The sequence below is a fragment of the Rattus norvegicus genome, chromosome 4 (genome assembly GCF_021556685.1).
Source record: "Rattus norvegicus strain SHRSP/BbbUtx chromosome 4, alternate assembly SHRSP_T2T, whole genome shotgun sequence".
NCBI lineage: Eukaryota > Metazoa > Chordata > Mammalia > Rodentia > Muridae > Rattus > Rattus norvegicus.
In genome coordinates, this window is record NC_141537.1 from 181,574,502 (window position 1) to 181,598,832 (window position 24,331).

Here is a 24,331-nt window from a genome sequence, read left to right on the forward strand (position 1 = left end):
AGGGGGCGGGGCTTTCGGTAACTCGCGGAGGGAAGTCTCGCGAGGCTTGTCGCTGTGTGGCTGCCAGTAGCGGAGGTTCTGGTCCGCCCGGGATGGAGCCGAGGCAAGCGGGCTGCCGGATCCTCCCTGCCGCTGTGTGAGCAGGGCTGTGTGTCCGCTCGCTGAGCAGGCGCAGCGAGGCCGCGGAGAGCACTCTCTGGGCGCCTCCATCTCGCGGGTGGTGGTCGCCGTCTCTGACGGCTGAGGGGGACTGAAGCTGAGTGGAAAAACACGAGTGGGTGAACCTCTGAGCCGGGCTCCCTGTCTCCGTGCTCTCACTGAGCTCCTGCCGGGAACAGAGGTACGGAAAGTTCCATGAAAACCCCCGGGCCTGCAGGCCACGGGACACCCTTTCCGGGTTTCCTTTCCTGCCACTCCGGAGCTCCGTGGGCGGTGGCTGGAGGGACTTGTCGGTGTTGAGTTTGCCTCAGCGCACTCGACCGCGTTTGCGACTGGGACTTAGCCACGATCCTGAGGGAGCTGCTGAGATCGTTTGAATCCCTCAGCGCCCTTCCAAATTCTGTTCCAAGTTGGAACAACTGGCTTCCCTCAGACAGATGTTTCAGAAGCTCCAAGTGTGTGCTTTCCACCATTTTCAGGAACAGTGCAGTTCCTCTGCTTCCAGAGTGATGAGTGGGGGCTGGATGCTTATTTGTGTGTGTGATCCGCACGCATTCTTTCTTTATCCCATTCTTTGAAAGACTCATGCCGTATATTGCCACTGTCATCTTTGACAAGAGTGAGGACCCTGTCTCTTTTCTTCCGGTCCCTGATCGTAGTACCGTCCCCCTTTCCAGAACACGGACCTCAGAATTGTCTAAGGCTCTGTATTCCACTCACACTGCACCAGATTTTTTGCTTCTTTCACTGTGACTATGACAGTTGCCCTTCCTCCACCCCAAACCGGTGTGCCCGCCTCAGCCTTCCATACTTACTGTGAAATGCATTCTCTCTCCTTAAACTTTTTCAAGTTCTAATTTAAGCCTACCGATCCGTCAGGGCTTTTTACCGTCCTATCTTAAATCATATTTTACCTCTTCAGGGCCATCCTGTTGCCGCCCCTAATTTTTTACCATCCACTTATGCCCGGCTGTTGGGGGTTTCCCAAGCATACCTCACATTTCCGCCACTGCTGTGTGAACCCAGATAGTCTGTTGGGATGCTTGGTTTTCCTTCTGTCTCATCGTCTCTCAAAACCCTACGTCTTTTTAGACTCCCTCGGGTGACATCGATAACACAGTGAACTCCCAGAGCTCTTGACATAATTCCGCAGTATTTATTAGGATGCATTATTTGTTCAGTTACCTGTCTCTCCTGCCAGCTTGAACTTGAATCTGGAATCGTGTCTTACTCATGTTTAAAACAAATGCTAGTTCAGTGTTGGCTCATAGCAAGCATTATTATTATATACTATTTATAATGTAATCATTCTAAAGAATTTGCTATAAAAATTCTGTCTCTTAAAAATCAGAATATTAGAACCCAAAAGCCCTTACCTGCTTTGAGCATGAACATGAGCAGCCTTGTAACCCTAACACTTATGTAATTAATTGTACTTTTGCTCTTAGTGGATGGAGATTGTATATAATATCAAATACACATGCATGCACATACCCTATGCATTCAAATGATTTTATATTATGTTAGTATCATGTTTAACAACTAGGATCTTATGGGATGCAAATGTTTTTGATAGTGCTCAGCATAAGAAAAATTCCAACTCTTGGCCATATGTTAGAAATAACTGGCTTGGGTTAGGTTAGTTCTTTTTGGGATTGTTAATTTGAACACACAACATAGCCACAATTTTAGGGAGTGTATAAATTGGTCTTGATTCAATGTGCTCTTTCTCTCAAATTGTGTTCCTTTCAACTTTAAGAATTGATTTTCTTCATAAAGCTCCAAGTACATTAATATTCAAGGACAGTAGGAATTTTCTGTACTTTCAAATAGTGTATGTGCTGAACAAGATGCTCATTTTTATATGTTCTTTATAAACATTTTGTTTGTTTGTTTATGGGTGGTTGTTGGAGGCTCTACATAGTCCTAGCTGTCCTAGAACTCACTAGGTAGACCAGTCTGGCCTTAAGTTCACAGATAAATCAATTGGCTCTGCCTCCCTAGTGCTGGGATTAAAAGTATATACTCCCATAACTGGCTATATACATTCTTGATCTCTTAAAATATTTCTCTAAGGACTTGAAACACATTTTTATGTTGCTATTTTCATGTGCCAGTTAATATAATATTATTGCATATTTAATAACACTAGAAGTACCAACCTGAGCAGTAACAATTTAAATTTTTGACATCTAAAAACATGTCATATCATACCATGTTTTTGTATCTCCAGAAATTGGATGATTAGTAGATTTGCTAATAAAAGAAACAAGAATTACTTGAATTTCTTTAGATTTTTCTTAACTAAAAGCTAAAAAGTATCCAGCTGGCAATTGCTGCTGTGGGTAGGTGGTGGTTTCTCTTTAATGAGCAGCAGAATGTTCTGGACCATCTGTAAGAATCTGACTGCAGATGTCTTAGTGGTAGAGTGGGTGAAAATGTGGCTAAGCAGGAAGCAAAAGAAGAAAGAAAACTTGTTTCTTAAAGGCATACCTCTGTAATTTGAGCCTACCTGTTTAAAATAATTTAAGAGTATTATGACTAGTTAAGACAAAACTGAAAAAATAGGTAAATAAATTGAAAGTATTCCTTTTTTAAATTGGATTCACTTTTTTACTGTGTAACAAAATGTGGAAAATATCTCTCCCACTTTACTAGTCAAAAAGGGAGAGAAACATCTTTCAAAACGGATGGCAAAGCAGATTCATATTATAAAATATTTAGGTGTTAAGTTTTCTGTTTATAATTCCTTGTGTGTAGATGATTTTTTTATACTTCTAAAACATAAAATGTAGTTCATTTTGTTAGTTTTTGTGCAGCCTAGAGAACATTTTTTACAGTAGTAGTTTTTAAAAGCCCACCATAGGGGCTGGGGATTTAGCTCAGTGGTAGAGCGCTTACCTAGGAAGCGCAAGGCCCTGGGTTCGGTCCCCAGCTCCGAAAAAAAGAACCAAAAAAAAAAAAAAAAGCCCACCATAATTTATTGCTAGTTAAGACTAATTTTTATGTATACTTAAAATAATTGCTAGATTTTTATAGTTATGAAAAGTATTTTAAAAGTTATTGTTTAAAATTGTTCATGTACATTTCCATATGACTCAAAAAAATTGAATCTTTTAGAAGTTCCACTTTGTAGAATCTGGGATTTGTTCTTTCTGTCTCAAGAGGTTGAGACAGTTTTTACATAGAAAGGAGCAAATGGGGCCCTTGGATCCAGCTTGGCTAAAGAGTTCCAGACCTTGCATTAGCTGAGCTGTCATTCAGCTACTTTATTTGGAATTTTTAGTCTTATTTTTTTTTTCAATAAAGAAAAAAAGGAGTTAACACTTGTTCTTTGTCTAAATGGCAAAATAAGATGGTATTCTTCAGGTCTAGAGAGCTACCATTTTGAATTAACTAGAATTATTAGGCCTGCACTTCCCACCAACCCTGATAACCTGAATTTGATCCCCAAACTCACATGGTGGGTGGAGAGAGCATGTTCCAAGTTGTCGTCACACATGTGCCATGGCAACCCACCCAGAATAGTAATATATTATTAAGTATTACCTAGCAGTTTGAGTATGGTTGTGATGGATATCATGACTGTTGTAGTTAAGTTTCTTTAATGATAGTAAACATCTCTCCATGTGCTTTCTGTATTTATTTGCCATTTGTGTATCTTTAGGATAAGTATTAAAGTCTCCTGGCCATTTTTAAAATTAAACTTACTCTTGCTCTACTGATAGCTTTTTTCTAAACAAGTACTTCCCCAGATGTGGATTGGGAATGGCTCCTCACAGGGAGTGTGCCTTCTCCACTGTCTTAACTGTCTTAACTGTCTGTTTATCATCTGGATGAAACCTTGCTCATTAGCCATTTCTATAGTTCTTACGTTTCATACTTATGCTATCATGCCTAAAAACAGATCTTTATCATCTGCAGACTATAGAGATTTTCTTTTGCCTTTTTCCTTAAAACATTACCATTTCTCATTTTATTCTCAAGTTTGTGTTCCATTTTAAGAAAAGCTTTAAGCCATAAAGCTTTGTATTAAATCAAATTAGAATAGTATTGACATAATATTTTTGACATGTACATGTCTAGTTCTTCCAGTGCCACTCATTGAAAAGATGTTAGCATTTCTCACAAAAAAAAAAAAAAGTGTGTGTATGTGTAAGAGTACAGTACCTGTGACCTTGAAGGCCAGAAGAAGGTGAGGGCTTTGTTTTGCAGCTGAGTGTTCCCTGACAGGGGTCTTGGGGTCTGAACACTAGTGCTCACAGTTGAGCACAGCACTGTTAACCACTGAGGTCGATATCCTTTGATTTGCCTTTTCACTTTTTTTTTTTTTTTTACTTTTTTTTTTTTTTACTTTCTTTTTTTTGGAGGTGGGGACCGAACCCAGGGCCTTGCGCTTGCTAGGCAAGCGCTCTACCGCTGAGCTAAATCCCCAGCCCCTTTTTTTAACTTTTTACCTTTTTTTTCTTTAACTTTTTATAGCCCAAGATGACCTTGAGTTCACTGTGTGGTAGTTCATGCTAACCCCAAACTTGGAGTGATCTTCCTGCCTTAGCCTTTTCAGTGCTTGAATTACAGGAGTGTGAGCACCACACTCCTTTTGCACATTTTCAGAAATAAATCAGTCAGTCTTCTGTGGCCCGTGATTCTGGTTTCCTTGCTTTCTGTAGTAATTGTAAAACCAGCTTGGTCAGTTTCTAGCTGCATTAGACTGGTAACTGAAAACCTGTTGTTTTTGAGTCTTTAAGTCCTTAAGCACTGTTGGCATATTTTTTAGCTATTTTCGTGGGTTCTGATACCTCTACCTCCCTTTCAACCTTATTTCACCTTAATCCCTTCCAACCCCCCAACACTAGGTAGGAGAGAAGGAAGGTTAAAGGGGGTGTAGACCTCTTTAGGCTACTTCCTGCTGATTAAAGGCATCCAGTTTCTAGGGGCAAGTCCAATCCTCATCAGAGTATCCAGCAAACACAGCAGCAGCAGCAAGAGGAACATGGCTGCCACAGACCCTCCTGGGGCTCTGCATTTACACGCTCTCCAGAATCTTCAGACTTAAAATTAACTGCTCCTGGCAAAAGTCAGACCCCTGCTAAATGCATAAGGCAAATCATAATCACTTTCTGTGAAACTACCTCTTATCCACACCTGGGATTAAAAATAAACATTCACATAACGTAACTGGGTTTTTAAAGAAACCAAAATTCTCACCACAGAGCACAGTACTTTCTCCACATATTTTATATGTGTGAACCTTTTGCCTGTGTGTATGTATGTGCTCCAAGTACGTGCTTGATGCCTGCAGAGTTCGTATGAGGGTGTCAAATCCCCTGGAACTAGAGTTTGGAATAGTGAGCCACCCATGGGTGTTCAGAAGCAAACCTGGGTCTTCTTCAGGAACAGCAGTACTCTTAACTGCTGAGCTATGTCTCCGGCCCTTGATGTGTTTTAGAATCTGTCACTGAAGTTCTCTGGGTGTGGAGCTTTTTTTGTAAAGTATTTTTAACTCCAGTTTCTTTCCTAGTTAAACTTGTCAGAAAATAGCTGTGAGCTTGTGGTTATGTAACTCTAGTGACTGTAATAGTTACAGAACTATTACTAGTTATTTACTTCTTCTTGTATGACTTCATGTCATTTGTGGGTTCTAAGGAGTTGAACTGTTTAATCTCAATTACTTAATTCATGTATATGAGATGTGTTATTCTGTTCACTTGTGTTTAAAGTGAATTATGGCTCTGTGGTGATTTCCTTGCTCTTAAGTGAGTGGGAGTTGAGACAGACTGTGTAACCCCCACTAGATTCCTTCTCTTGGTCCCCCTGCCTCAAACTCTCAGGTAGTGGGATTGCAGTTATGGCTCTTCATTTGTTCTTGGCTAGGTTATTTACATCTCTCTCTGCACCTATCTCTACATGACCCACTCCCCTTCCAACACATACACATAGATCACCCTTTTTGCTTTATGGATCTTTTTAAAGAACCGGCTTTTAGTTTTACTGAGTTTAATTCTTTATCTTCTATTAGCTTTGGGTTTATTCTGCTCTTTTTCTGGTTTCTCAAGGTTAGGGCTTGGATAATCGATTTCAGATCTTACATTTTTTTAATATTTATTTATTTTATGTATTTGAATACGCTGTAACTGTCTTCAGACACACCAGAAGAGGGAATCAGATCCCATTACAGATGGTTGTGAGCCACCATGTGTTTTCTGGGAATTGAACTCAAGATCTCTGGAAGAGCAGCCAGTGCTCTTAACCGCTGAGCCCCCAGATCTTACATTCTAATACGAATGTTTTATGTTATACTATAAATTTATCTTAAAGAACCATTTTATTGAATTCTTCATTTCTAGGATTTCTTTTTAGTTCTTTTTGAGGTTTTTTGCTCTGTAATTCTAATTTCATTCAGTATTGTATTTTCTTAGATCCATTGAGCTGTCTGATCTTAAGTTTTGCTTACATATGTGTGTGTCTGTCTGTGTGGGTATGCACATGTGCATTGGAGTGTGTTGAGGCCAGGTAGAGTATTGACCTGGGGTCATAGACAGTTATGAGCCACCTGATGTGGGTGCTGTGACTTAAACTACAATTCTCTGCAAGAGCAACACGCATTTTTACTCCCGAACCATTACTTCAGCCCCCAAACTGAGCTTTTAATGAACTATTCTCAAATTGTTTGTTTCCTTATTTGTTTGCTTATTTATTTGTTTATTTGAGATGGGGTCTCACTGTGTACACTGTCCTGTAACTCACCCTATAGACCAGGCTGGCCTTGAACTCTCAAAGATCTGCCCAGTTTTGCTGAACTCTTTGTCCAGCATTTCACCTATTTGTCTTTTTTGGAATCTGTTATAGAAGGCATCTCTTGTTTTTTTAGATTTCTGTTTTGGTTTGGAGACTAGCACAGCCATCAGTCAGCCTCCTATGGGGGCACCGTGTGGACTTCAGGCTTCCCAGCAGCATTGCTGCTCTGACTGGGGCCTGGATCCACACTGAGTAGGTCGCTGGAACTTCTTGTTCACCCAGGATGCAGACAGAAGGCTTGCCCTGCCTGAGCCATGGCTTCTTTTCAGCAGACATCCTGCTGTTGTGCCCCTGCTGCCACCCTGCAGCCCCTTGCTCGCTTTGCTATTAGGGTTGCCCTTGGTGACCCCTTCAAAGTGCAGCGGAACATCTGCTGTTTCCAGCCCATGTGCTTGAGAAAAGAGGTGAATGTTAGGTTCACCCATCTCAGAATCCCTTAAGTGCCTCTTAAAACACAGTGAAAGTTGCCTGAAGTGGCTAATGATATTCTCTGTGGAAACTTCCCACCCCTAGGAAAGATTTGGGAACTGAGATTTTTAATGTCACTTTACATAAGAAGCAGAAGCTCCTCCAAGAAGAGGTTGAGACTTTGACATAGATGGGGTGGGGATGGGGGCAGGTTAGGGAGAGTTCTTACAGTCAGATTTGCATTTAAGCTTATAGTATCCTACCAGGCAGTGCATGGTATTCCTAACTGCTTTTCCACTCTAAATAATGAAGTCTCAGAAAGTGAAGCTTAAGGTAATTTATGATATGAAACCGCCGAGAGAAGGTGATATGTTAACTTTAAGTCCTGATTTTAACTTACTTACTGGTTCTCCTTTAGAAATGAGCTGCACCATTGAGAAGGCACTTGCTGATGCTAAGGCCCTTGTTGAACGGTTGAGAGACCATGATGATGCAGCAGAGTCTCTCATCGAACAGACCACTGCCCTCAGCAAGCGAGTGGAAGCCATGAAACAGGTCTGACTTTCTCTTGCTAACTTTACACCAAAGTTTTGCTGATACTTGGTTAAGTAATACATAAATTATAAATCTCTCAGTCAGTGTTCTTTTAACACTTATAAAGGAAAACAATTAATCCAGGCTTGCTTAAAGTTTTCAGAATTTAGTCCATTATTATCATGGCCATAGCTTGGTGGCAGGCAGACATGCTGGAGTAGATGCTGAGAGTTCTACATCCGAATCCACAAGGCAGCAGGGAGAGCCTATGCTTAGAATGGGACCCCAAAGGCCACCTCCTCCAGCAAAGTCACAGCTCTTAATCCTTTCAAGTAGTGCCACTCCCTAGTGACCTAGTGTTCAACTCTATAAGCTAATGAGAGCCATTTTCATTCAAACCACCACAATAAACTACTACTTAAATAATGTCTAATTAAAATTCAAGTAGCCTCACTTGTATGTTTGTTTCACTTTGGACTAGGGTATATTATCATGTTTCAGTGACATGTATGTAGGTAGGTATGCTGGCTAGTTTTGTGTGTCAACTTAACACAAGTTAGAGTCATCAGAGAGGAAGGAGCCTTAGTTGAGAAAATGCCTCCATGAGATCCAGCTGTAAGGCATTTTGTCAGTTAGTGATGGAGGTGGGAGGCAGCCTATTGTGTGTGGTGCCATCCCTGAGTTCTATAAGAAAGCAGGCTGAGCAAGCCATAGGAAACAGGTTAGGAAGCAGCACTCCTCTGTGGCCTCTGCATCAGCTCCTGCCTCCAGGTTCCTGCCAGGTTTGAGTTCTTGTCCTGACTTCCTTTGATAATGCACAGAGATGTGTAAATGTAAGCCAGATAAACCCTTTCCTCCCCAATTGCTTGTTGGTCATGATGTTTTGCTGCAGTAATAGAAACCTGACTAAGAGGTAGGTTTATTTTAAACCCTATAAATTTTATCCCTCTTCTGACTAAAATGCACATTTGAGTCAAATAATAAGTGGAATTGTTGAGTCTAAATACATTTGTTAAGGACCAGATTATACATCTCACTAATGTTGGCATGTATTGGACATTTTGCTGGGTTATATAATGTCAAGATGTTTATACTTTTCTTTATAAAAGTGCTTGGATATTATTTAGCACCCATATAGTTTTTGGAAATGATGCAAGAAAATATCTAATTTTCACTCTATGCAGTTATTTCAAGTTAATTTTTTCTAGTATGTTTTAAATCTGCCATTATAAAAAGCAGCCCTAGTTGGGCAGTGGTGACACATTCCTTTAGTCTCAGCACTTGGGAGGAAGGCAGCTCTCTGAATTCGAAGCCAGTTTGGGCTATAGAGCAAGTTCCAGGACAGCCAGGGGTATAAAGAGGAAAACTGTGTTTTTCTCTATCTCTTGAAAGAAAGAAAGAAAGAAAGAAAGAAAGAAAGAAAGAAAGAAAGAAGGAAAGAAAGAAAAAGAAAGAAAGCAGTCCTGAACTAAAGCTCTTTAAAAGTCACCAGAAATAGCATAGCAAGTTCACTTACTCTACTTTGCATCTGTGTCTCCCTAAAGCCATCTGCTCCCTGACCATCCAGCCTGACTCTTGCACTCCAGTAAGCATAGACCAGGTGGTGATGTGTTTTTAAAAAGAAGTTCGACTCCTTAAGTTAGGAACCAGAAGTGTTACTGTGTTAGTTAGGGTTTTAGTGTTGTGAAGAGACACCATGACCACTGCAATCCTTTTAAAGGGAAACATTTAATTGGGGCTGGCTTACAGTGGGAGGTTTAGTCCATTATTGTCATGTCGGCATGCAGGCAGATGTGCTAAAGGAGCTGAGAATTCTACATCTTGATGCAACAGGAAAAGATCAGGCTTGACCTTCTGAGGCCTTAAGGCCCACCTAGTCATGCACCTACTCCAGGGCCACACCTCCTAATAGTGCCACTCCCTATGAGCCTATGGGATCCATTTTCTTTCAAACCACCAGTTGTGATGAATTTATTGATAGCTATTCAGTAAGAATGCCTCAAGATGAATATTGATAGCTGTTCAGTAAGAATGCCTCAAGAAAAATGAATGTAATTCTAAAGTTGGATTCCCACTTTAAAAGAAAAATTTCAAAATCCAATCAGGTGTAGTGGTGGCACATGCCTTTAATCCCAGCACTTGAGAGGCAGAAGCAGGTTTGAGTTTGAGGCCTGCCTGATCTATATAGTATAACCAAAGCTACATAATAGACGGACTCTGTCCATTCTCCAAGAAAAATCTGCTCCCCCCATTTTTTATACATCCATCAGTCTTTCTGGCTTCCTGTCCTCAACCCTGGAAACCACTGAGATTCTCTCCCAGTGGATTTGCCTGCTCTAGACACTGTAGGATGTGAGATGTCTGCCTTTTGTGATTGGTCTCTTACCATGTTTAAAAATTCATCTGGGTTGTAGTAGTATCTATTCATTGCCCAATAATACTCCACTGTAAGGGGATATGGTGTATCCTGTTTCTCCTTTCTTCCCTGGGTAGATACTTGAACTTTTCTCTGCCTTAGAGGCATGGAATGTTGAGTCATAAAATGCCTATTTAATACTCAGAGGGTCTGCTCATTTATATTCATATATTAGATAAAAATTTGCAAGTAATGCCTTTCCATATGTTGTTCTTTAATCTTTTCATTAGTATCAGGAAGAAATCCAAGAACTTAATGAAGTAGCAAGACATCGGCCACGATCCACACTAGTTATGGGAATCCAGCAAGAAAACAGACAAATCAGAGAATTACAACAAGAGAACAAAGGTAAGATATATGTCACTAAAGAGAACTTTAGTCTTTCATTGTGATACTGGTTTGGGACTAATTAGTATATTCATAAATGGGACAAGGACTGGAGAGATGACTCAATGGTTAAGAGCACTTGCAGAGGACCCAGGTTCATTTCCCAGCACCCACATCAGGCAGAGCTTATAGCCTCTATAACTCTCATCTCCAGAGACACTCTTCTGTCTGTGTGCATACTGCAGGCTCTCGTGTATGCACATGAGATAAAGTAGAGTTTTTTTTTAAATGGAAATAGTCAACTGAAGTTACTTTCTTAACATTTAATCTCATTTTCTGGTTTGTATCCCTAGATATACTTATTGCTGCTTTACCCAGTGCTCTCTGTGAATGTCTGCCCAGCTTGGCATCTTCTTAGATGCCTCTCCTCAACATCCTGTTTGCACTGTTTTTGTCACCTGTGAAGGAACTCCACTCCTTCCTCTACAGTCCCATCCTGGTTACTCATGATCCCTGCCATCCTTCAACACACACATTAGACCGAGCTTCCCAGAATAAGTATTTACTTTCCTTGAACAAGGACCTTTGGTCATTTCCTGGTCTTTCTCCTCTGCCCTCTTCCCACAGCTGTCCTGCAGACACATACATTCTGCCATTGCAAACTAGTTCTTAAGACATCTTTCACTGCCACGCCCCGTGTTTGGGATCATCATCCCTTCAGTGTTCAGCATAAGAGGTCAGGTTCATCACAACACTCTCCTTCTCTGGTACTTTCCCCGTCTGAGATGACTTTTAAGAAATGAATTTTAAATGAACACTTTGAAAAGCTGAGAGAGGGCTCAGCAGATCAGGGCACTCACCACCAAGCCTGACAGCCTGAGTTCTATCCCTGGAACCCATGCAGTGGAAGGTAAAAGTCGCTGCAGGATGTCTTCTGTGCATGTGCCATGGTATGTATGCCTGTAAGTGGACACGCACACAGAGAGAAGCATAAAACTTTTCTTTTTCAGTAAAAAAACGAGAAGTCCTTTGTTGCATGTTTTCTTATCCTGTAAGTCGGTGTTTTGATGAATTCTATATTGAAGAGCATAGTTACCTAGTCTTAACTCATTTGAATAAAGCACACTGTTCTTGATAGAACTGCGCACATCCTTGGAAGAGCACCAGTCTGCCTTGGAACTGATAATGAGCAAGTATCGAGAGCAGATGTTCAGATTGCTAATGGCCAGCAAGAAGGACGACCCGGGCATAATAATGAAGTTAAAGGAGCAGCACTCAAAGGTAATCGATCCATTCTAGGAAATTGACTTGGAATGAAAACAGGGACTATTGGTTAACCTATGTTCAGATTTTAATGAAAATCTAGTAATACTGTTTCAGTGTATATAAAATACCTCACATTTTTAATTGACATTTTCTATCATCATCATCATCCTCCCATCTCTTGTTACATACCAGTTTTTTTACTTGGCTTATTCTTCTAACTCCCTTTGTTCCTTAGTAACAGGGTCTCACTATGTAGCCTCTGGTTGTCCAGGAACTTACTCTATAGACCAGGCTAGCCTTCAGAGATCCACCTTCCTCCGCCTCCCGATTGGTGTCCTTAGTAACTTTAAAATGGTATATTTGTGTGCGTGTGCGTGTGTGTGTGTGTGTGTGTGTGTGTGTGTGTGTGTGTGTGTGTGTGTGTGTGTGTGTTCATCTATTTTAAAAATAAAGACTCTCTGCTTTTAAGTAGTATTTTTTTTCTAGTAAATTTGTATAGTGCTACATGTTACACAAACAGACACTAAAATGCTTTTAAAGTCAGCCAGCAGCTGAGTGTAGATTGCTTTCTTGAAGAGTCTAGTCTGGATAAGGCCAACTCATTTTCATGAAAAACTGTGGAGCTAAGGAAGGAGTTGAACCAATACTGTATGTAGCTGACACCAGTGGTTTTAGAAACAGCTGAGGTGGTTAGGGTGATTGTTTTTGCAGTCATTTTACTTGGGGTCACTTGGGAAGCAGTTGTCAAAACAAGCAGGATAACTGTTGCTGTTTACATTAAAACTGAATTTTAACTGCCAGTGTGAAATAAAAATACTAAACTAGATTGGATATCTTATCGGTGTTGGATAAATGATAAATGTAACCCACTTACAACTAATATTATTTAAGAAATCGTGATAGTTATGTGATATATATTTCTCAATTACTGACACATATTTTGGAATCTTTAAAATATTTCTTCCATGATGGTGTCTGTAGAATGTCTAAATTATTCTATCAGAATTAAGTAATAGTATTCTTTGGGTGACAGATTTACATATTAGGAAATGTAACAGCTTCCTCTTGTATTAGTAGGAGAATAAAAAATTAAAATTGAATTTAATATTATCTAGTTATAATATCTATGCCCTAACAAAATGGAAGTTCTTCTGAATGTAAGGTCTATATTGTTAATGCTAATAATCATTACAGAGCATTTCAGTGTATACCTAAGCCAAGTCTGTGACTCACCCTTTACTCCTGGTACTTGTGAATAGAGGCAAAAAGGTTCAAAGATAACCTGGACTACATGAGATCCTGCTTCAATTCTACTCTCCTCCAAAGAAATAAGTAAATGTGTAGCTAAGAGGTTTGGTTTTTTTGTTTTTTGTTTTTTGTTTTTTGTTTTTTGTTTTTTTTTTTTTTTTTTTTTTGGTCTTTTTTTCGGAGCTGGGGACTTTTGTTTTTTTTTTTTTAAGTATAAAGAATGAAATGCAGTCTTAATTCCCAAAAGCCCTAATGTTTCACAATTTTAAAAATGAAATTTTGACAGAAAAGTAAATACCATGGTGGGGAGGGTGTTGGGGGTGTGGAATAAAATCCAATTGTTAGTCCCATAGAGTAGCAGCTGTGACAGCAAATGTTGATTGAGTAAACTGTATTAAGCGATAGGGCACAGCTCCATGGTAGAGCGTGCTGAGCTTGCCTGAGGCTCTGGGTTCAAGTCCCACACTGAGAAATAAAACGAAGTGGTGTACCGTTCATCTATGCTGTCCTGTTCACCTAAAAAGTTAAACACTGCCTAAGTCCCCACTAAACCTTCTGTTTTTACTATTAGATTGAGTTCATCTAAGTGCTGGTCCTTGCCTTCCATAAAGTGACTGTTCAGTTATTTGCTATTAATTCTAACTAATACATATTAATGTTTGTGGTTTTGATTTTTCCCAAAAAGGAGACACTTTGGCTCAGTAAATCAAACATTGATTAGTACCCTGTGTTTAGTTGTTATGGGCAAGAGCAAGAAAAATGAAGGAATTCATTATATTACTGTTAAGTTTACAGTGTAACGGGAGTTACAGAAACAAATGTAACTATGATACAAGTTTGATAAAAATTAGTACTTATTATAGTAAGAGGAGCAAAGTCTGAAAGAAGGCAAATTATTTAATCTAGCCTTGAATTATCTACAGGAGTGGGGGACACATAAGCAGAGAAATGAGAAAGAGGCACCAAGGTGCAGGACCCGGAATTGTTGAGGCACCAGTGGTCTACTATGACTAAGCAGAAGTAATTCTGTAGCATGCTTAGGGGAACAGTGATCGATATTACACTTTGGGGCATGAGCACACTTGAAGCTATAGTAATAGAATTTTGCACTCACCTAGAGCTTTAAATCCACATTCAAAAATCACTAGAAAGCATAACTCAGTTCCATCCAAATACTTATTTTACATTATTTTTAAACAGATGCCTTTTTGGAAATCTTAAAAAAGCAAACATTCCAACAGTTGGCTAACACGCATGAACTAACACTCACTCAGTTTATAATGACGGATGAAATCCGTATTAACACTATAATGACTCTGTACTACAGATTGACATGGTACATCGTAACAGCTGCGAAGGATTCTTCCTGGATGCATCTCGGCACATCCTTGAAGCACCTCAGCACGGACTGGAGAGGAGGCACTTGGAAGCAAATCAGAATGTACACTAAATCAAACAGTCAACTTTGGGGGTGGGTGGAAGTGGGGTCCATTTAAAAAGTTGTTTTACTTTGACTTGCCCTTCAGATTAGACCAGCAAATAAATGGAGTCAACGAAAGAACGGTGTGCTTTTCATGGCCATGCTGCTGAGTCTGAAACGCTTCAGTTTGTCTCCAATTTTCTGTGTGTCACACACAGGATATAAGTAATTATACATGTACATACATAAAATTTACAGATATAAAACTATAAATAATGTGTGTATATACATTCATACACATACAGTGTGACAGAAACTTTCGAGATGTTTACCCACCATCTTTTATTTGTTCTTGCTAGACATTGCCAAAGTTTTTGTTATAAAGCTGTATTTCTAAATGTTTTCTTACTCAGGAGGCAGAGGCAGGGAGATCTCTGTGAGTCTGAGGCCACACTTGATCTATATAGCCAGTTCCAGGCTAGCCATAGTTATGCAGTGAGACCCTGTCTAAAAAAGAAAAATATATTTTCTTGATAATAACTTTAGCCTATTAGTATAAAAGGGCTGGTCCATCAAACTTAAAATTTTTAATTTAGATCCTTAATTGTTTGCAGTCCTTTGGTGTGGGTTCACAAATAGGTTCACAAATAGGAAAGCCTTTTGCAGACATTACAGCTGTGCGTAGTGATGCTCTCTGCCTGTGCCTCAAGTGTTGTTGCAGAGTAGGAATAAACAGACATAGCAGTAGGCAGTGAACCAGGACAGCTCAAGGGTACTGTGTTGGCCCTTGGGCTTCAGAGCCATAGCTCTTGCTTTGTGTCCCTTAAAAGTAGTGTGACCCTCAGAGCTAGTGAGTAAGTCCTTCATGGGACCTGTAATTCATGCTTAATATGTTTTGTTTCTTCCTGATGATCTTGTTAAAACACTATACTGGAAAATAAATACCATTCTTTTCCATTTTAAAGGCAAGAAATTATTGGCTTCCTATGTTCCTTTTATACCTATGCCAGTGCCACAGTCCTAACCACATTATAAACGGAGAAAGCTATTGGTATTCAGAATTTTTTACTATCATTCAGCTGTTCAGTTTTCTGTACTTTGTCCTCTATAACAGAGGGATCTTAGTGACATTGGAGTATGGCGCACAATGGCGACTCTTTGGTAACAACAGCTTTGCTACCACAGGCTAATCCGAGGCTGTCCAGTAGGCCCTAGATGGTATCTGTGCATCATACAGAAGGTGCTTAGCCACACACCACCATTAAGCACCGTGTCACTCACACAAGTGAGAGACAGAATTACTAATTTTTAATGTACTTAGTTTTAATTTTTACTGTACTAGACAAAGCAGATTAGTTCTTTATTATATCTTCTGAATGCTGTGTTAGAAAGATTTTTCCATTAAGACAAAGGTGTAGCCTCCATTAAGGGTGTAGACCTGGATTCATTCCCCAGAACCAAAAACATGTAAGGCACCTGATCCGTTCTTTAAGATTATTAAGTGGGGCTGGGGTGTAGTTCAATGATAGAGCGTCCTTCCAGTTTAATAGTTATGTGGGTTCTTGAAGGTCTTGATCAAATCCTTTCTACAACCATTCAGCTATCTAAAAGACTTGATGTTCATTTGGGATTTTTTTTCATTGACTTTCACTATTTAATTTTTGTATTAATATTAGCAAGTTAATTATTCTCAGGCTTCTGTTCTATTTTTAAACCCCTTTGTCTCCTTCACTGAACAAAGCTCATAAGGTCAAGGGAGGTTTCTTAAGAGGAATTATACTTTTGTTGCCTGACTTAGTGCTTAAGACATCATAGGGGGGGAGGGGGATGTTTGCCCGGAAACCGGGAAAGGGAATAACACTCGAAATGTATATAAGAAATACTCAAGTTAATAAAAAAAAAAAAAAAAAAAAAAAAGACATCATAGATATGCAAAAAAAACAAGAAATGAGATTGAAAGAATTTATAAAACTGATAAATGTGGGTATCTATATTATGGTGAAATTAATTCTTATTTTCATCAGGTGGAAAAAAATGCCACTTCATGTTTTAATACATCATAGCACTTTGTTTATTTTATATGATAATTCTTATACAATAAACACTAGCTAAATAACAGACAGATGTAAACCATATGCTTCTTACTCTCAAGAAGGATTATGGTCTAGAAAGGCTCTTGGTTGAGTTGCATCAGCAAATACGCATTAATACTACAGAGGAGACTGAATCATGCAGACTTCAGGGAAGAAGAGATAGCATGTGTGCCAACAGTTTTTATCTCTCCCCTTTTACAACGGTACATGTAGATGAGAAAAAGAAAATCTTCCTAGTCATCGTGATAAATGTGAATAAGTATTTTGCTGTAGGGTTAAGTTATATTGTGAAATGTATCCTTAATTCTAACCTTAGCACCTGATGCCCACCAGTTATGGTTCATGTTGAGGCCACATGAGGACATCACACTTGTGTTAGGTGGCGGTGCAGTTCTATCAAACAAGAGAATTCAAAACCAGTAAAGCCGTCCTCTCATTCCATGCCCACCCTTTCTTCCAGGAGTTGCAAGCACATGTTGACCAGATCACCGAGATGGCAGCAGTAATGAGAAAAGCTATTGAAATTGACGAACAGCAGGGTTGCAAGGAACAGGAGCGCATATTTCAACTTGAAGTGAGTTTTAAACTTCAAATACGGGTTCAAAGTATCCCTGAGAACACTCAACCAGAGAACATTCCCAGTCTTAACACCCATACTCTCGAGTTGGTGGCAATGATTTCTGAATCTGAATGCTGGTAACAATGAATGGAATAGACCACTGAATAGTAATGTCAGAGTCTGGGGTCCTCAGGGATGCATGAGTATACCAGTAGTTGAGAAAGTTGAGTATTAAACTAGGCGTGGTGGTGCACGCCTTTAATCCCAGCATTTAATGGGAAAGAGGCTGAGTTCAGGGCCAGCCTAGTGTACAGAGCAAGTTCCCTGACAGCCAGAGTTGCACAGAGAAACCCTATCTTGAAAAGGTTTAGTTTTGATTCTATATTGTTTTCATATATATCTGTTTTTAAAATTAGGAAATTGAAGGCATTTTATATATGAATTCTTTTACATATGTATGAATTTCTTCATAATTTTTAAAATGCAGTTCTTTGTGTTAGAGATCACAATGATATAAAAAATTATAGTGCACAAATAATGCCAGATGTGGTGCTCCTTTAATCTAGCACTTGAGAAGGAGAGGCAGGAGGATGGGGAGTTTAAGGTTATCAGCTCTGCACTGGGTAAACAGCTCAACTGTGACAGAGGACCTGGCTCTGGCTCTCTGACACCCTTGTAAAGGTCAGGCACAATGGCCGGCTGGAACAATAAGCCCTAGGCTCAGTAAGAAACCCTAGTCAGAAAAGAAAGTAGATTGCAACAGAGGAGACTCCTGGCTTCAGGTTTTTGTCTCCACATGTACACACAGAGAACAGATACACACAAAAAATAAAATTTAAAGCAGTTTGCTTGGAATCATGATCAGGGGATTTCTTACGGATAGCCATAAAGCCTGTGTGTCTTGGAGCACATTGTGCTCTCCCATTTGTATGATAGATCAGCCTGCTCAGCAAAGGACCAGAAAGGATTTGGGATTTTGCAGACTAATCAGTTTATATCTGCTCAGCTTCATTGTGGTACTGCAAAAGCAGCCTCAAACAAAAGGAGAAAGTCAGAACTCTGCTCAGAAACAACCCTCAGAACAGACCATTGAGACTTAGAAAGTGAGCCCACAACAGCTGTAGAGAATAGGTTATAAAATGGCAAAATTGCTTAGAATATCAGATGATCATTTACATTTCTTTCTGAAAAATAATTACCTCAGCTGGTCTTGGCTAATCTCAGATTTTGCGAGGGAAACATACCTACTAACTGCTACTGAGTGATGAAGTCTACGTTAAGGTATTACTCACATAAACGTATCACTAGCATGAATGTAGATGGGTGTTTTATATACACATACATTACATATATTATCTCCAGTCTGTTTGCAGAACAAGCTGATTTCTGCCTAGTCACTTGTTCCATCTGCACATATTAAGGCTTCCAGCGTGAGGAGGCTGAGTACCTGATGCTGCGTCTTTAACACCATTTGAAATCTGGTTTTGTCTTTTGTTTTTTAAGTGTTGCTGTGTAGCCCTAACTGACCTAGAATTCCTTAGTAAACTATAATGCCCACAAACTCCGAGATCCCCCTGCCTTTGCCTCCCAACTGCTGGGATTAAAGGCAGGTATCACCACCCAGCTTTGAAGTTTGTTTAAATTGAGGTTGTGACTCCTATAGCACATCGTACATCTGTCCATTCATACATGTGTTAAAGAGTCTGCTTTCTATGCTACACGTCATATAACTTGTAAAATATGTATCCCTCTTGGAGCTGCCTTAGGGGGATCAGCCAAACAAGCAGTTTCTGTTTCTGCATGTTTCCATTTGCATCAGGTATAAACCATCTTGGGTTTTGCTTGTCTCCTTACAGCAAGAAAACAAAGGCTTGAGAGAGATCCTTCAGATAACTCGAGAATCCTTTTTGAACCTTCGGAAGGATGATGCGTCAGAGAGTACATCTCTGTCCGCCTTAGTGACTAACAGTGACCTGAGTCTGAGGAAGAGCTGAGTGGTTGGCTGTGGTCACTAAGACGGGCCCAGGAGTGAGTGGATGGATGAACATAAACCCAACTTCAGTCAGCCTCTTTCCTCTAGTATGTCAGGGGCACTGGCGAAGAGACAGTAGCAGGATGTATAGCCAGTGGTCATAAACTAGATCCCAGTCACAGCTCGACAGGAAAACCTGGGCCACAGAGTGAACATTGAGTCTCCAAGGTGCTGCTGAGGACTGCAATTTGAGAAGTGCTGTTGGCCTCTTGGATGAGATATGGATCACCCTGAATGCTCCTAATAAACGTCGGAAAGCCTAAATTATCACAACTCCAAAAGAAGGTTGGTGTGGTGTTCTGGATGGAAGACTTTGTTCTGAGTCCTGTCCTTCTGTTCAGTGTCAGAGTCAGCATAGCTTATGTATGTACCGCTTCTGTCTCGGTGCTCCCATCCCCCTGCCCATCTGTTCATCGCCGGCAGTTCACATTTACAGGCTATAGGAATATGTCACTCGCATCACAAACTGAAGAAAGGAATATACTTGCACCTAGTTCCCATAACTCTTAGCTAGCAGTTATTCGTGACTTGCTTGAGTATATGTACCTCAGGAAGGAAGGAAAGACAAGAATATACTTTCTAAGAAAGACAGCCATATATAGACACATTTAGTAGGTTAAACTACTTTGAGAGACTATGTTTGGTTCTCTGTTAACAATGAGCCTGGCTCTTCCTCCTCTCTACATGATGTTTAAGGATACAGGACAGAGGGGTTGGGGATTTAGCTCAGTGGTAGAGCGCTTGCCTAGCAACCGCAAGGCCCTGGGTTCGGTCCCCAGCTCCTAAAAAAAGGGAAAAAAAAAAGGATACAGGATAGCTCACTAGTACACAGAGTTGGCATATTTAATGTAATAAGATAGGTATGGTCATTTCCAAGTAAATTTGGAATTCCTTTGTTATTTAAGAAATCACTCTTCAAACATATAAGTAGAAGCAGGTTCCAAAATCAAAGTTCTGGGACTGAGTCTAAACCCTGTTTAGTTCTTATAACCTGTGAGTTTTCCCTACAACCTGTGACTCAGAAACTGGCAGTGAAGTGTGGGCCCACAGGCATTGTGCTTTGCACTTTAAAAAAAAAAAAGCTTAAGACCACAAGATAGAGAAGTGTGCTTTAATACCATTGCAACCTAAACTCTTCTGTAGTGATCAGAATAAAAGAATAAAAGATTGTGAAATACGGCAAAAAATATACAATACTTGTATGTGAAGTTAGCACAGATAAAAAGTAAATCATTTGTAAGTACATATTACTTTGCAGTGTAATTTTATGTGTAATTTCATGTATTGGCAAAATTCATAGGACTTTTACTTGAGAACCTTTCATTCTGAAGTTTGAGGTGAGTGGGGTCATAGGTCAGGTAGGAAAGGGCCAGTACCCCAGGTGATAAACCGTTGTCATGCAGAGGCCTTAATATTTTATATTATAGGTGAATTTATTTCTAAGACTTTTCTATTGGTTCTTGGAGAGTGTCCCTTAGTTTAGTGGTCATTCTTTCATGTAGTTTGGTCCCAGGCCAGAATCTTAGAAGAAAGGCTACACAGTTGAGATGAGGCAGAATCAAGGAGTGAGTAGTTCTATTGTGAAATGTTATTTCAGAAGTAATTATTTTTATAAAAAAATTATTTATCCTTTGTCTTCTTGGATATAAGTTTAAGGTTGTGAATATTGAAAGACATTTGCATTGTTCTTAGCAAGTTTTCCATCCCTCCTATCACCCCCCCCAAAAAAAAAACAGCTTTCAGCTTACATACTTGAGTGTGCTGAAGAGGAGCCTATTTTGTCAATAAAGACGAGTGTTTAAAACTGGTGTGGTCTCAGGGTTAATTTGAAAACAAAGCTCACATTTCTTGATTATACTTTGTTTCTTTGCTGGAAGGATAGGAGGTGCTAGGGTTTGAACCCAGAACTTTATATACAAGTGCTCTTCACTAAGCTGCATCCTCAACCCTTGGGCCTATTCTGTGTGTGTAGTGGGTGGGAGACTATTTGTGCCAGTCTATTCATGGGTGTGTGTGTGTGTGTGTACATGTGTGTGTGTGCACACATATATGTCTTATTCCTGTATACTGCTGTGACTCCCCTGAACTTTTCCAAGGTCTTGCCCAGTCTATAGCCTGCATAGTATTTTAGTGCCCTGGGACTCTCAGACTTACAGATCCTGCTTACAGCTCATAATCTCCACACTAATCTATTTGTAACTACCATGGAGACATTTCAGGCTGAAACTGCCCAAAGTCAAACTCTTCATCCCTAAACTTATAAAGTGTACCCCATCCTTGCAAGGGCAACTGCAGGGCACAAAGATAGTAGAGCCTTAGACCTTAGTTTCTTTTTTATCTTGTATTGAATTGGTTAGCAAATCCTGCTGGCTATTTATGCAGGAACATACCTGCCTGCCTGCCCTAGTCCAAGCCACAGTAGTAGAATGGATAATAGCATTCAACCTTAGGCTGGGCAGTGGTTTCGCACATCTTTGACCCCAGCACTTGGGTAGCAGAGGCAGATGGATCTCTGAGAGTTCCAGGGTAGCCTGGTTGACAAAATGAGTTCTAGGACACCCAGGGCTAAATCAGTTGACTCAAAAAAAAGTCAACTACAGTAAGAAGTCATTGTTGGAACACAATGTGTGGTTTAAAGCAACAGGAAAACCTAAGGCCACATAATAAAGGTGTTAAGTTACATACCTACAGGGCTTGAGAGGTGGCTCAGTTGGGACAGTGCTTGCCCTACAAGTGTGAGAGCCTGCTTTTGTATTCCTAGAAAGTATGTAAAAAGCACTGAGACAAAGCCTAGAATTAGGGCCTAAATGATTCTCAGGATCCTGGGGAAACGGAGGTAGAAGCTGGCTCCTCAGCATAGCAAAGGACCAGCAGGTTTGACCACTTTGCCGCCACACTCTGGTTACCATTCTGGCAGCATTCATTTCTTCAGCAAGCCCGTGTGCTTAACCCTGTGCTTGCTTTAAGCTGAGCCTCCTGTACCTCTCATCTGTGGATTCTCAAATTGAAGATTTAAAAAAAAAAATCAGTAGTAGGCATTCCATATATACCTCTTTATGTGCTGTGAGTCCTGTTTAGATCACCAGACATTTATTAGTTCTTATTCTTATCTGGAGAAGGCAGTTGAGATTGAACCCAGTAGGTTGGGCCTTGCATATCCTCAGGGCAGGCCACATTCATCTTTGCCCTTTACCTTTAAAGGAAAGTGAAGGTGTAACAACAAATAATATCTAGCCAATCTCTTCCCTCATTCACAACTCCTGAACTTACTGTACGTTTCCTGAGGGTCAGAAACCTATCTGGTTATTTTTAAAGGTGTACATACAAACGGCTGAAATTATATTGTACCAGGGTTTTATATATTTGTGTGTGTGTGTGTGTGTGTGTGTGTGCATGTGTGTGTGTGGATGTGTGTGTGTGTGTGGATGTGCATGTGTCTGTGTACTAGGGGACCTCGAAGAGAGGGCTGCTAAAATGGAGACAGCCAGGAGTGGGTGGCTTGCATGCCATGTGGCAGAGTAGCTGCCAGACTGAGCAGATCCAGCTCTCAGGAACTGATAGCAAGATCCTCTTTAACTTTTACTGAAACGTCCCTTGCATCTTTTTCCATTTCAGCAAAACAGACCAACTAGCCCATTCTTTCAAACAACTAAAGCCTTGAGCAAATACCAGCACTTAGCCCTGTACTTGTGATAGAATTATTAACCCTAGAACGCAGGCTATCCCTCCCAAAGATCGTGGGCAGGAAGAATACATGGGACCTTTGAGTAAAACCACAGAAAAGGGGGCTGTCTGGCATTCGGGCTCCTCACAAAGGGTGTGACCACAGACTTGGTACTCTGTTTTCTCCTGTAAAATAGAGCGTCCCTGTTGGTTTCCATCCTTAAATTCCAACGGGAGTCTGTGGCTCAGTGTTCTCTTAAGAGTTCCTCAAATACCAGCTTGCTCTAGAAGGGGACTGTATTAGCACCTACTGTCCAGACAAAAAGCCAAAAAGGAGTAAGTAAATAAATGTAACCCTCAACCCCCCCAAGCGTGCGTGTACACACACACGCACACACGCATGTGCTCGTACTTTAATCTGGCCATGAGCATCTGGAGCCTGACCCCTAGTGACCTAAGCTTACACCAAGGTAGGCTCAAACCACTTGGGTCATCCTCTGCAACATAGCAAGCTCAAGACTGGCTTGGACCACGTGAGATCCTGTCCCAAAAACTACTTTCTTTCCCCCTCTGAGAAAGATTCAAGCATCCTTCCTTAGACCTTCTGTTTTACTTGGCGTCTTTGGGTCTGTGGGTTATCTCATGGGGATCCTGTGCTTTATGGCTAATATCCACTTACCAGTTGAGTACACACCATGCAGTCCTTTAGGCCTGGGTTACCTCACTCAGGATGATATTATCAGGTTCATCCATTTGCCTGCAAAATTCATGATGCTTTTGTTTTTATAGCCGAGTAGTATTCCATTGTGTGAATGAACCAACATTTTCTTTATCCATTCTTCAGTTGAGGGACATCTGGGTTGTTTTCAGCTTCTGGCTATTACAAATAAGGCTGCTATGAACATAGTTGAGCAAGTGTTCTTACAGTATGCTGGGACAATGGGTATATGTGGACGAGTGGTATAGCTGAGTCTTAAAGCAGAACTATTTCCAGTTTTCTGAGGAATCCGCCAAATTGATTTCCAGAGTGGTTGTACAAGTTTGCACTCCCACCGGCAATGGAGGAGTGTTCCCCTTGCTCCACATCCTCACCAGCATGTGCTGTCACTTGAGTTTTTGATCTTAGCCATTCTGATGGGTGTAAGTTTCAGAGTCGTTTTGATTTGCATTTCCCTGATGACTAAGGATGTTGAACATTGTTTTAAGTGCCACTCCGTCATTCAGATTCCTCTGTTGAGAATTCTGTTTAACTCTGTATTAGGGGAGATTGGATACCGGAGGAATCCAACTGGGTAACTGGGAACTGGGTAGGTGAAGGGATGGGGAGGGGAACGGGAGAGGGGGAGAATCAGGTGTAGGGAGAACAAAGGAGAGAACGGAAATTGGTGGTGGGCATGGGTGGGGCATC

General features: G+C 40.5%; 1 protein-coding gene across 3 annotated transcripts; it reads left to right on the top strand.

Annotated features, from left to right (window-relative positions):
• Positions 1–23: 23 nt before the first annotated feature.
• Fgfr1op2 (FGFR1 oncogene partner 2) lies at positions 24–21,068 on the top strand. 3 transcript variants are annotated; one of them, NM_201421.2, is given in 7 exon segments: positions 24–340; positions 7,784–7,920; positions 10,546–10,663; positions 11,781–11,923; positions 14,484–14,597; positions 17,130–17,243; positions 19,085–20,983. In NM_201421.2, coding segments are annotated over 6 exon segments (762 nt in total). In that variant the 5' UTR covers positions 24–340; positions 7,784–7,785; the 3' UTR covers positions 19,223–20,983.
• The last annotated feature ends 3,263 nt before the right edge of the window (positions 21,069–24,331 follow it).

What these genes read in the sequence shown, in the direction of transcription:
- Fgfr1op2 (XM_087658351.1), top strand. Translation starts at nt 7,786, where the DNA reads ATGAGCTGCACCATTGAGAAGGCACTTGCTGATGCTAAGGCCCTTGTT. An exon ending in TAAAGGAGCAGCACTCAAAG is followed by an intron (nt 11,924 to 17,129) that starts GTAATCGATCCA and finishes CCTTTCTTCCAG; the next exon opens with GAGTTGCAAGCACATGTTGA. An exon ending in AGCGCATATTTCAACTTGAA is followed by an intron (nt 17,244 to 19,084) that starts GTGAGTTTTAAA and finishes GTCTCCTTACAG; the next exon opens with CAAGAAAACAAAGGCTTGAG.